The sequence below is a fragment of the Alnus glutinosa genome, chromosome 1 (genome assembly GCF_958979055.1).
Source record: "Alnus glutinosa chromosome 1, dhAlnGlut1.1, whole genome shotgun sequence".
In the NCBI taxonomy this organism is placed as follows: Eukaryota; Viridiplantae; Streptophyta; class Magnoliopsida; order Fagales; family Betulaceae; genus Alnus; species Alnus glutinosa.
In genome coordinates this window covers 2365466-2378403 of record NC_084886.1, presented here as the reverse complement: position 1 = coordinate 2378403, position 12938 = coordinate 2365466, and the positions used below count along the sequence as shown (strand labels likewise).

Here is a 12938-nt window from a genome sequence, read left to right as displayed (position 1 = left end):
GTTTATTTCATCGGAATGAACCAAATATATATATATATATATATATATATATGTGTGTGTGTGTGTGTGTGTGTGTGTGTGTGTGTGTGTGTGTGTGTGTGTGTGTGTGTGTGTGTGTGTGTGAAGGAAGAAGTAAAACTGTATTATTCGGTGTTAATTGGGGTATTTGTTGAAAATAGCCTCAAATTCCTATAAACTGAAATTTGTTTTAGTAACCATGAAGCAAGTGTGTTTTGCAATATGCTTGACAACATTTTCCGACCAGTTTCGGGCAACCATATCTAACCATGCACCATTTTGGCAGCCATCTGCAATCACTGTCGCCAGCTGTCAATTGCAACATCTCCAGCCATTTTTGGACAACCATCTTCCACCGCCGCCAGCGGTAGCCATCATCTCATGCCATTATCCGGCCACTGCCGCAAAAAAAAAAAAAAAAAAAAAAAAAGAAAAAGAAAAAGAAAATAAGTGGAAAATTATAAAAAGGATCTCAAATTATGTATAACTCGTTTTTAAAGTAGTTCCCTGAATTATTAAGTGTACTAATATGATCTTCAAATTATTAAAGAATGCTAAAAAGACTCATTTTATTAAAATATTTCTATAATACTCTTGTCACGTGTCATATATTTAATTAAAAAAATTAAAACAATTTAAAAACCAAAGAAAAATCAAAAAGACTAAAAGACTAAATCAAATAGCCACACAAGGAATTGAATTAGCTAGAGAAACTCTTTTGACTAATGACTATTACTCCTAAGCGCAGCGCGTAACAAAACTTTTATGTTTTTTTTTTTTTTTTTTTTTTTTTTTTTAAATTTTTAAAGTCAAAACTTTTATGTTGATTAGGTGAATTATGAAGACGTACGTGCATGGGTCAAATTTTACATTAATTATCCACCAACTTAAATTAAATTAAATTAAATTGTATCAATAATTCTAAGGAGTTTTACTAGTTAACGCTTCCTTGCCTCATATCAATCTATAAATTGCACATTAATATATACTTAGTGCTCAATAGTCAACTATCTTGAAACTACGTACGTAGTCCTTTCTACAATACGCAATAATAATCTTTTTAATCTAAAAATAACAAATTAATTTCCAACAGCGACTGCTCCTTTACTTTTTCATAAGGAAACGTGCACCCAAAACACACACTTACGCGCGCGCGCGCGCACATATATATATATATATATATTACATTGTCAAATTTAAGAAACAAAATACAGGAAAAGACAAAACAAAAACAAATTAACAAACTAATATAGACTACAAGCACTTCATGCTCAAAGCGCAGAAGAAAACCTAAGGAGGTCGAAGTCACTTGAAAATGCAGCCTGTAAAAGTCGCGGCCCTTGAAAATGAATAAAATCATTAAGAATAAGAGAACCCCTAAAAACTAATTAGATCTAGCGCGGCTTACAAATAAACCAAACAAACTAAGAAATAAAAACTTTGATATAATCAACCTTCTAAGAAAACTGGACAAACTAAGTGAAAGAATAGCAAAAAGGGGATCTCCAACACAGACAAAGAATCTAAAGCCTAAACGGTTTGGGTTAAGTGTTATACAACAACACTCAATATTAAAACACAGAATTAACGGGAAAAAAACCCATAAAATAACAGCTTTGGTGCCGGGGCCGGCTCAAAGCCTAGGCGAGTTAGGCACTCGCCTAGGGCCCTCGATTTGATAAGGCCCAAAAAAAAAATTCTAGGCCCAATTTTTTTTTTAATTTAAGGCCCAAATTTTTTTTTAGTAAGGTCCAAAAAAAAAATTCATAAAACTTAAGGCCTCTAAATAAGTAATTTAAAAAAGGACTTAATTTAATAAGGCCCCAATATAATAAGCCCATGGTAACTTATCAAATAGAAACTTAATAGAAAATGATTAGTCTATTCAAAAGATTTAGATAGAATATTTTGTTTTTGTTTACAAGTTGTTTAATTCAAAACCTAATAGAATGCAACTAGATAATGAAGGAACTAATGACTTGAAAAATCTTAGCGCTAAACTTAAAAGTCGTGAAATCTTAGTGTTTAATTAATATAATAATAATATTAATTTTTTTTTTTTTTTACTTAAATTTTTTTTTTAAGGCCCCATTTTGAAGTTTCGCCTAAGGCCCCAAAATACATTAACGGGGCCCCATTAATTTCTCAGAAATTCTCTTAGGAGAATGTGAAACGAATATCTATTTCACCCAGGTAGCGGCCCACCTAGTTACTGCATTGAGAGACTCCCAGCATGACCTTAGCATTTATGGAGCACTTCCCCCTCGGGCATCAGGAAATCAATTGGAGACGAGCCGATCCTTTATATACAGGGGTATTTTTGTAATTTTACACAACTTCAATTCCTTTTAACTGGAGAGGATTTGAAGCCGAACAGAATATTGATTATTCTGCAGGTTATTCAATAGGTAGTTTTCAAGAAAGAAAACAAAAAAAATTATCTCATAACACAGAGACAATCTTTGAACTTCAATGAAAATATCAATAATCAGTGGTGCCGAAAAATGCCCATAAGCCGGGTTAATATAGCTGAAAATTCGACATTTAGTAGGGTTTGACCAAAAATAGCAAAACCCTAATAACCCTAATAAAACGAAATACAGAATAAAATAAGTAGGCTGCAAAAAATCTGGCCCAAATCGGGCTCAGAATCACCTCCTAAACAATAAATGAAAAGTTACCATAAATGAAAAAAATAATAATCTAAAATTAGGTTTTTTTAAGGGAAAACAACGGATTTTGGGTTCGAAACGAGGCGCACCAAGCGTAGCTGGGTGGCCATGACGTGCGCGCCAAAGAGAGCTTTCTGAAGTGGGGTCATATGCGCGAATCGGACACTCATAGCCAAAGTTATGGCCAAAATACTGTCGCGCACTCGAAAATTGCCACAATTAGACTAGATCACGATTTCTTACAAATCTTGCGCTGATCTGCCCGCTTCAGGTAATTCAATGCCATCAACATGCAATCTGACAGCTCAGCATCGTCTGACTCGAACCCCCTCCATCAGGATCCTAATCCGCCTACATCCTGGTTCCCTCTCCAAGGACCGCAAGAAGGTCATTAATGACTAGCCACCTTCCTCATCGAGAAGAGTTCTATCATTAATTAGCAAAGATGACATTCTAACTATTGGGGTATCTGGAAAGGGGAGTGTTACAAAAACGCTCCTTACAATACATCAACCATTTAATGATATGTGCCTCACCCCATATGAAAGAGTGGGTGTGTAAATAGTTTTTTTAGTTTTTTTAGTTTTTTTTTTTTTTTTAATCTTTTCCCATCAGGAAATGATGAGTTGCAGAGAGATATGATGTGGACACGGAAAAAGAGAAGAGCCCCACATCGATCTCAAGAGCCAAGTGGCTGTAGAGCTGAAGAAAATATACGTATATAGAACCTAGCTGATCAATGAGAAGCTAATTAAGCCATAAAAAACTGAGGATGCTTAAATCTCCTTCTCTCGAGTTGTTGATTATATAACACTACTGATCAGTTAACTAAATCACGCATCGGAGTTCTTGCCCGAATAGTTCGACAGGTCTTCTAAGCCTCGTGCGTTAGATTAGTATTTTCTACGATTTCAAATAAAATTGAAATTATCAAATTTCTTTGAAATCAAACTGTTTTTTACATTGAAATGACGTGAAAAATGCTATATATTAAATAAATATATGACATGTTAACAAAGAAATAAAAAAAAAAATCATTCTAAAAGATTTTTTCTTACACTTTATGTCGTATAAAAGTTTTGATCAAAAAACTGTCTTTCGATCTAATAAAAAAGAAGCGTTTTTTTTAAAAAAAAAATTTGGAATTTTTTTTTTTTTTTTTTTTTTTTTTAGTTTCATTGTTAACATGTCATATCTTTAATATATAGCATTTTTCACGTCATTTCGATATAAAAAATAGCGTGATTTCAAAGAAATTTGAGAATTTTAAATTTCAATAAAATTATAAGGGATCCTAATCCCGTGCGTTCCTTTTTTCTACAACATTCATAAGGAGTAGTATTGTTCCAAGGAGGACGTCGCGTGGCGTCAGAATATTTGGGATCCAACACACATATTTTCAGCCACCTTGATCTAGCAAGCATGCATCCTCCAAGAAGGTCTGTTCAACCAGATTGATATTTCCAACTTGCCTATATATATACGTACGCAGGATAATTGTGTAGATCGAGAATATCGCTAGGGCGACAGCCTTTTTTTTTAATCAAATAAGGGAAGGAGGGGAAAGGGGAAAATGAATGGGCTGTTGGTGATGAGTTTTAGAGAAAAAAAAATAAATAAATAAAGAAAAATACGAAAAGCATCGAGTTTCAGCTATATATTGATCAGGGCAGTAAAGCATTAATTTAAGACCACCCATTGCTATAAGACCACTAGTGCATATTCGATTGGATCGGAGAAGTTGTCACAAACAAAACCACAAAATAACCAAAAAGATGTAATTGATCATCACCAAAACGAATACAATTTCGAAGACCCGCTAACAAGAAACCCCTCATAACCCATGCACCCGACCACCAAGCAAAAAGTCCAAAATATATATATATATATATATATTATTACTTAAGGACAAATAATATAGTTAATAAGAAGGAATGTGCCGAATTCAAGTTGGACAATTTTTTCTTAATCCAAAGCAGTTGAAAACTCCCGACAAATGCATGTTACTCAACTAAAGATATTCTTTTATATATATATATATATATATATATATATATATGCATTTTTAATACTATTTTGAAAATCACGATTAATGAAACGATTTACATGACATATTAGTTATTTAAAGATGTTGATATGATGTGATTTCTACGATGTTTTATGACATGAATCATGATTAATATGGCCACTAGCTCCTAGCCGGTGAGAGGGGGCCCCTCGCCTGGTCATAATTAAGAAAAGAGAACATGAGGTTGAATTTGTCGATAACTTGACATGATCAACCATGCATACCAAGATTAATGTGAAAACTACAATCGATTAATGAATTAAATTATTTTTTCTTCATAATTAAGCGAGTTAAGGCTTACTGTATGCATGAGATTTGGCCCCTATACATATATATATATTTGAATCAGTAACATCCAAAGAAAAAAGTTAAAACCAAGACAGCGATGGGAAAATAATTTTTTAATCTCTGCATGCTATATATGCTCACCAATCCGAAAGACTAAAGTTTTTTGTTTGGTAACAATTTTTTAGGATTTTTTAGGATTTTTTTTTTTTTTTTTTTTTGCTTTTTAACAAAATAACAAAAGCATTAACAAATAAATCAAAATACAATAGGCTCAAAATTATTTTTACTTTTATGTTGCATCATAATCATAAAAACAAAAAAAAAACACTATAAAATTTTTTACCAAAGGAACCATAATCCTCGTTTCTTATTCTGGCTTGAATTTACTTAGCAAATTACAAATGCAGTAACTAATGGCAAACAATTACTAAGTCTCAAGGTCTCCTTCGCATTTTTTTCATTATTTCGCCAATAGTTTTTTTTTTTTGGTCTCTGGTTTTCTCTTGCACCTAACCCTCGGATGTAGACATACAGTGTACGTAGCAGCGTTAGATATTGCTGAATATTAATTGTGGATTCTAGAAGGTGTGAGGAGGCCGATCCGAGGTAAAGATCGATGTTTTGGTCCAAAGGCTGAGTAGATGATTAAGAAAAGAAACCATGTGTTTATTATTATTATTATTATTTTTTAATTAATGAATAAATTTATCTCCAAGAGAGTAAAGGCTGAGTACGTAGATGGAGATTATTTTTATTTCGTGAAAATTCATGTATAATTGAAACCCTTAAATGTATCAATGAAGATTTTATGAGCAGAGAGATTCATGTTTATTTATTTATTATTTTAAATTGCATTACACTTGTAGGAACTAATAATAAGAAAGAGAAACATAATTAAAATAGTTCGACCTATGACCTACAAGCTATATCTATACGTCAAAACTTTTTACTGGCTATATATTTTATTTATTTATTTGATTGTATACAAGACTTTATTTATAAAAAAAGAGCCTAAATGTTACAATTTTCATATATTTTTACATTAACAACAATAAATTTAATTTATCATATTGTAACTTTTGTCTCTTGAGTATTTGTAACTCTTGTCTCTGAAAGTTTTGTAACTCTTATCTTAATAACTCTATTCATGTTGACTTTGTAATATGCAAGGGAATTACTTTGGCTTCTCCCATGTGTGGAAGATAGAATACATTTTTGGAAGAATAAGATGGGCACACGTATGGAACATATCCGTCCTCCAGGCCCCAAAGCGTAAGAAAAAAAATGCTTGAGATGTTATGTATTTTACTACAAAGTCATTTTCAAACTCATAATAATTCATAATTTGTGAAATCATCAAGGAAAAGTCAGATTTTTTGGATAATTAAGCTTCTGGATCGTCGGATCGAAAAGGCTACAAGAATATAAGAATAGATACATAGAGGTATATCTTGGATATATAAGCTCGTTGTCCTTGCAACTTGTTTTGTTCAAATCTCGTCTTATATTCTTGTTTTAACCCGTTGATCGAATTTAATTGTTATTTAAACTAGGAGGAAAAAAAAAAAGTGTCAGCACCTCTAGAATCTATATATAATAACAACAAATTGTTATTATTACTGGTTGTGAAGTAAGTTGTGCTGAGTCAGCTTAATGGTTCAAAAGTTCGGCTTATATTGATGGCAGCTCTGGTTCAAAAAAAAAAAAAAAAAAAATTCTCATCCTTCTGGTCATGGTTTACATCTCTAAGGATGCGTTTGGCATGCATAATAACTATTACATTAAAAAAAAAATGAATAGAGAGTCATTTGTTACATAAGTCACGATTATTAGTCATAGAGAGTTATTTTGTTGTAGAGTAATCAAATTTGTTTTAATTGAAATGACTTATTTTGTCATTGCAAATGTGAGGACAAAATCTTACCACAGCTCCGCCACGACATTTTTCAGTAACTAAAGGGCTTTTGTGACATTTTTTTTTTTTTTTTTTTTTTTTTTCATTTAGTGGCCGGATAGGCAATTGCACTAAATCTCAATTTTACCTTTAAGAACATTCTTAATAGCTTCATTAAATTTTACTAGTTAAAATAAGTAAAAATAAAGTAATTGTAAAATAGTAACGTTGCATATATCATTACTCAAAATTAAAGTTGTATTTGCCATTCAAATTTTAAATTCACATCTACAAGGGTTTTTTGGGTTTGGAAGATGAAATGAGAATCAAAAAATACATAGTCATTCAGTTCAACGGCGGATGGGTCATGTGCCCCCTCTCGACTCCTGCTAGTAAAATAATAGCTTAAATAATTTAATCGTTGTACGAAAAACAAGATGGGTTTGAGATGTATATATCTGTACGTCTTCGAAGCCTTAAAGTATATATATATAAAATAAAAATAAAAAATTGAAATTCCACAATTTTCATTATAAAATTATTTATAAATTGATGTGGTAATTTATAATTAATAAAAAAAATTAATAAGTTAATTGTTTTGCTTATAATCTGTCGCATTAATTACTTTGTAAGTTGCTTAATTTCCCGTAAAATTTTGTACAAACAGATTGTCGAGTACTTCTTCAACTGTATGATCTCTAAGCATGCGGTGACTTCATTAATTTTCGGCTTGCTACATATGGATAGAAGAGGAGTATATATCTTGGATAAGCTCGTTGTCCTTAATTAATTAGAACTAGCTAGCTAGCTAGCTTGCTTAATTCGTTCGAATCTCTTGTCTTGCACGTATTCGATCGATCTTTGTTCTTTTCCCGTCAAATTAATTGTTATCTAAACCCACCGAAAAAAAATAATAATAAATTAAGTGTCAGTAGCCGCTGAATCATGTGGTAATTTTTTAATTTTTTAAATGTAGATGTGATATATATCAAGTACTAATTAATTCTAAATATATTTGACTTCTTGCCAACAGCACCTCTATATAACTATCACCTCCAAGGTGGCTTTCCATCACCCTATGCCAGCAACCGGCCATTTTCAGCCCCAGTACTACTCACTAATAAACCTCTGTCGACATTATTTTCTACGAAAACAAAATGAAGTTTGACGTCCAAGTTATCTCTGTCGACACCATCAAACCCTCTTCGTCCACCCCTGGCAACCTAAGGCATTACACTCTCTCCTTTATTGATCAAATTACACCTTCGATTTTCATGCCTTTTCTTCTCTTTTACCCGAGAGATGCTGTTGCTAATCTCAGCAACAAAGAACGCCAAAGCCGGATTAAGCAATCCTTATCCGAGGCCTTGACACTATTTTACCCGCTAGCAGGACGGGTTAAAGACAATTATCACGTTGATTGCAACGATGAGGGCGTCCACTACATGGAAGCCAAGGCCGCGTGCAAACTTTCCGAATTTCTTGAGGATCCAAACCCAGCTGAGCACAACAAACTCCTGCCATATGAACTGGACGATGTCAGTGAAGTAGCCTTAGCCGTCCAACTCACCACCTTCCACTGTGGTGGGATCGTGATAGGTCTGGCCTTCGCCCACAAGGTTTTGGATGCTTCTTCATTCTTTTTGTTCCTCAACAGTTGGGCAGCTATTGCACGTGGTAGTAGCAACGTAGCGACTCCACAGTTTGAATCGGCCACAATCTTCCAGCCGGTACCTGTACCTAGCTTTATTGTACCTAGGGGTAGTCCGGGAAAGGACAAGATTGCGGTAAAGAGATTTGTCTTCGAGGGGTCTGCTATAGCGGCTCTAAGAGACAAATACAGCACCGACGACACCAGCATCGAATACCCGCGCCCCACTCGCGTGGAGGCCTTAACTGCTTTCATATATAATCGCTTCCTTGCCGCCACCCAACCGGACCCCAATAAGCTGTACGTCCTATCTCACGTATCGAACGTGCGCAAGAGGTTGGACCCGCCCCTTTCTGAAAATTACTTCGGAAACATTTCGGTGGGCACAGGCTTTGTAATCTCCAGGGACACTGAGGATGCGTTTCACCGCGTTGTTATTCCGCTGAGAGATGCGATGAGGAAAGTCGACATGGATTATGTGAAAAGTTTCCAAGAGAGTGGTGGGGGGCGCTCGAATTTTCTCGTAGAGAACACGGAAAGATTAAGGAAAGGAGAGGTGGCGATCTCGCTAGCCTTCACCAGCTTGTGCAGGTTTCCTGTTTATGAGGCGGATTTCGGTTGGGGAAAGCCTGTGTGGGTAGCCTCGGCTAGATTGCTGTACAAGAATCTAGTTGGTTTCTTCGACATGAAATCAGGGAATGGAATAGAGGTATGGATTAACTTGGATGAGGAAGACATGGCTAAATTCGAAGTCGACAAGGAGCTCCTGGCGTATGTTTCATCGGCAAAAGTTTCTGGCGTGTGATTCTGTTCACCAAAATGGTCTTACTGTTTAAAAGTTTGTTTACACGTGGAAATATGGTTTTTAATCTTTTCATGCATGCCTCACATCTCTTGGCCAGTAAGTGAAGTAAGATTTTTTTTTTTTTTTTTTTGAATGTAACAAGTTTATTTCATCGGAATGAACCAAATATATATATATATATATATATGTGTGTGTGTGTGTGTGTGTGTGTGTGTGTGTGTGTGTGTGTGTGTGTGTGTGTGTGTGTGTGTGTGTGTGTGTGTGTGTGTGTGTGTGTGTGTGTGTGTTAAGGAAGAAGTAAAACTGTATTATTCGGTGTTAATTGGGGTATTTGTTGAAAATAGCCTCAAATTCCTATAAACTGAAATTTGTTTTAGTAACCATGAAGCAAGTGTGTTTTGCAATATGCTTGACAACATTTTCCGACCAGTTTCTAGCAACCATATCTAACCATGCACCATTTTGGCCGCCATCTGCGATCACCGTCGCCAGCTGTCAATTGCAACATCTCCAGCCATTTTTTGACAACCATCTTCCACCACTGCCAACGGTAGCCATCATCTCATGCCATTATCTTGCCACTGCCGCAAAAAAAAAAAAAAGAAAATAAAAAAAAAAAAGAAAATAAATGGAAAATTATAAAAAGGTTCGCAAATTACGTATAAGTCGTTTTTAAAGTAGTTTCTTGAATTATCAAGTGTACTAATATGATCTTCAAATTACCAAAGAGTGCTAAAAAGACTCATTTTATTGAAATATTTCTATAATACTCTTGCCATGTGTCATATATTTAATTAAAAAAATTAAAAAAATTTAAAAATCAAAGAAAAATAAAAAAGACTAAAAGACTAAATCAAATAGCCACACAAGGAATTGAATTAGCCAGAGAAACTCTTTTGACTAATGACTATTCCTCCTAAGCGCAGCGCGTAACAAAACTTTTATGTTTTTTCTTCTTCTTCTTCTTCTTCTTATTTTTTTATTTTTTTAAGTCAAAACTTTTATGTTGATTAGGTGAATTATGAAGACGTACGTGCATGGGTCAAACTTTACATTAATTATCCACCAAATTAAATTAAATTAAATTAAATTAAATTGTATCAATAATTCTAAGGAGATTTACTAGTTAACCCTTCCTTGTTCCTTGCCTCATATCAATCTATAAATTGCACATTAATATATACTTAGTGCTCAATAGTCAATTATCTTGAAACTACGTACGTAGTCCTTTCGACGATACGCAATAATAATCTTTTTAATCTAAAAATAACAAATTAATTTCCAACAGCGACTGCTCCTTTACTTTTTGCCTAAGGAAACGTGCACCCAACATATATATATATATATATATAGACTACAAGCACCTCATGCTCAAAGCACAGAAGAAAAGCTAAGAAGGTGAAGTTACTTGAAAATGCAGCCTGTAAAAGCTGCGGCCCATGAAAATGAATAATATCATTGAGAATAAGAGAACCCCTAAAAACTAATTAGATCTAGCGCGGCTTACAAATAAACCAAACAGACTAAGAAATAAAAACTTCGATATAATCAACCTTCTAAGAAAACCGGACAAACTAAGTGAAAGAATAGCAAAAATGGGATCTCCAACACAGACAAAGAATCTGAAGCCTAAACGGTTTGGGTTAAGTGTTATACAACAACACCCAATATTAAAACACAGAATTAACGGGAAAAAAACCCATAAAATAGCAGCTTTGGCGGAGGACAAGACAGAGGAAGGTGGTGAGAAGAGGCTCTTTGGCGCATTAGATCCACGCACAGACGCGTGAAGGCCACGCGTTGGCGCGTGGCTGTCGAATGGCGGAGCGATTGATGGTGTTGGGAAACTGGGATGTTGGATAGAGCGGTGGAGGGGTGCTTGGCAGGCTGGAACTAGAGGAGAAATGAAGATTTGACTTTGAAAAAATCATTCGAAACTTCACATATCCGACATACGATGCGGTAAAGAAGACGAAATGTGAGTTGGATGAAGTACTGGCCAACAAGGGGGGGAGACTGAGATTGCGGTTTTATGAGGATCGTGGATACATCGTCAGCAAAGACGACATATAGAACCTTACAAGAGGCCATCAATGAGTTTCTCTCTCGGAGAAAAGAGAAACTCATAAAAGAAAATAACAAAAAGCAATAAAGGAGTGGAGGAGGAGGGTGCATTACTCGATGAGTTTCTGCATTACTCGATGAAATGTGTTCTGGGCATCTTAGAAAGCGTAAAATAACTAATTAAAAAGTGCAATTCTCTATTATTTTTTTTTATACAAATTTGTTATTCTCTTTTTTTTTTTTTTTTTTTTTTTTAAAAATATTATTTTTTATTATAATCTTGCCAACACAAATTGTTGGGTCTGGATTCTACCCCTAGCCTCTTGAGCCCAGCCAGAATCGGCCTCATTAGTACATCCTAGGTTCGGCCTAGAGGACTTCTGACCCAAATCGAAGCCGCAGAGGCTCTCGGGCAAAATATCCAGTCATTAATTTCTCAGAAATATTCTCTTTGGAGAATATGAAACGAATATCTGTTTCACCCAAGTAGGGGCCCACCTAGTTACTGCATTGAGAGACTCCCAGCATGGCCTTAGCATTTATGGAGCACTTACCCCTTAGGCATAAGAAATTAACCGGAGACGAGCCGGTCCTTTATACACAAGAATATTTTGTAATTTAATACAATTCAAATTCTTCTTAACTAGAGAGAATCTGAAGTCGAACAGAATAGTGATTATTCTGCAGGTTATTCAATAGGCAGTTTTTAAGGAAGAAAACAAAAAAAAATTATCTCAAAACACAGAGATAATCTCTGAACTTCAATGAAAATATCAATAATCAGAGGTGCCAGAAAATGCTCACAAGCCGGGCTAATATAGTTGAAAATTCGACATTTAGTAGGGTTTGACCAAAAATAGCAAAACCCTAATAACCCTAATAAAACGAAATACAGAATAAAATAAATAGGCTGCAAAAAATTTGACCCAAATTAGGCTCAGAATCATCTCCTAAACAATAAATGAAAAGTTACCATAAATGAAAACATATATATCTGAAATTAGGTTTTTTGAAGGGAAAACAACGGATTTTGTGTTCGAAACGAGGTGCACCAAGCGTAGCTGGGTGGCCATGACGTGCGCGCCAAAGAGAGCTTTCTAAATTGGGGTTATATGCACAAATCGAACATTCGTAGCCAAAGTTATGGCTAAAATACTGTCGCGCACTCGAAAATTGTCCCAATTAGACTAGATCACGATTTCTTACAAATCACGCGCTATCAACGTGCAATCTGACAGCTCATCATCGTCTGACTCGAATCCCCCTACTGCAGGATCCTAATCCACCTATCTCCTGGTCCCCTCTCCAAGGATGGCAAGAAGGTCATTAATGACTAGCCACCTTCCTCATCGAGAAGAGTTCTATCATTAATTAGCAAAGATGACATACTGACTATCGGGATGTCTGGAAAGGGGAGTGTTACAAAAACACTCCTTACAATACATCAACCATTTCATGATATGAGCCTCATCCCATAT

General features: G+C 34.8%; 1 protein-coding gene across 1 annotated transcript; it reads left to right on the top strand.

The window, feature by feature from the left end:
• The first annotated feature begins 8019 nt into the window (after nt 1-8019).
• Nucleotides 8020-9779, top strand: LOC133865393 (stemmadenine O-acetyltransferase-like). The gene has a single exon (XM_062301796.1). The coding sequence runs from the start codon at nt 8098-8100 to the stop codon at nt 9394-9396; it is 1299 nt and encodes a 432-aa protein (XP_062157780.1). The 5' UTR covers nt 8020-8097; the 3' UTR covers nt 9397-9779.
• The last annotated feature ends 3159 nt before the right edge of the window (nt 9780-12938 follow it).

Bases quoted from the DNA above. Each gene is read 5' to 3' on its own strand.
- LOC133865393 (XM_062301796.1), top strand. From the start codon at position 8,098: ATGAAGTTTGACGTCCAAGTTATCTCTGTCGACACCATCAAACCCTCT.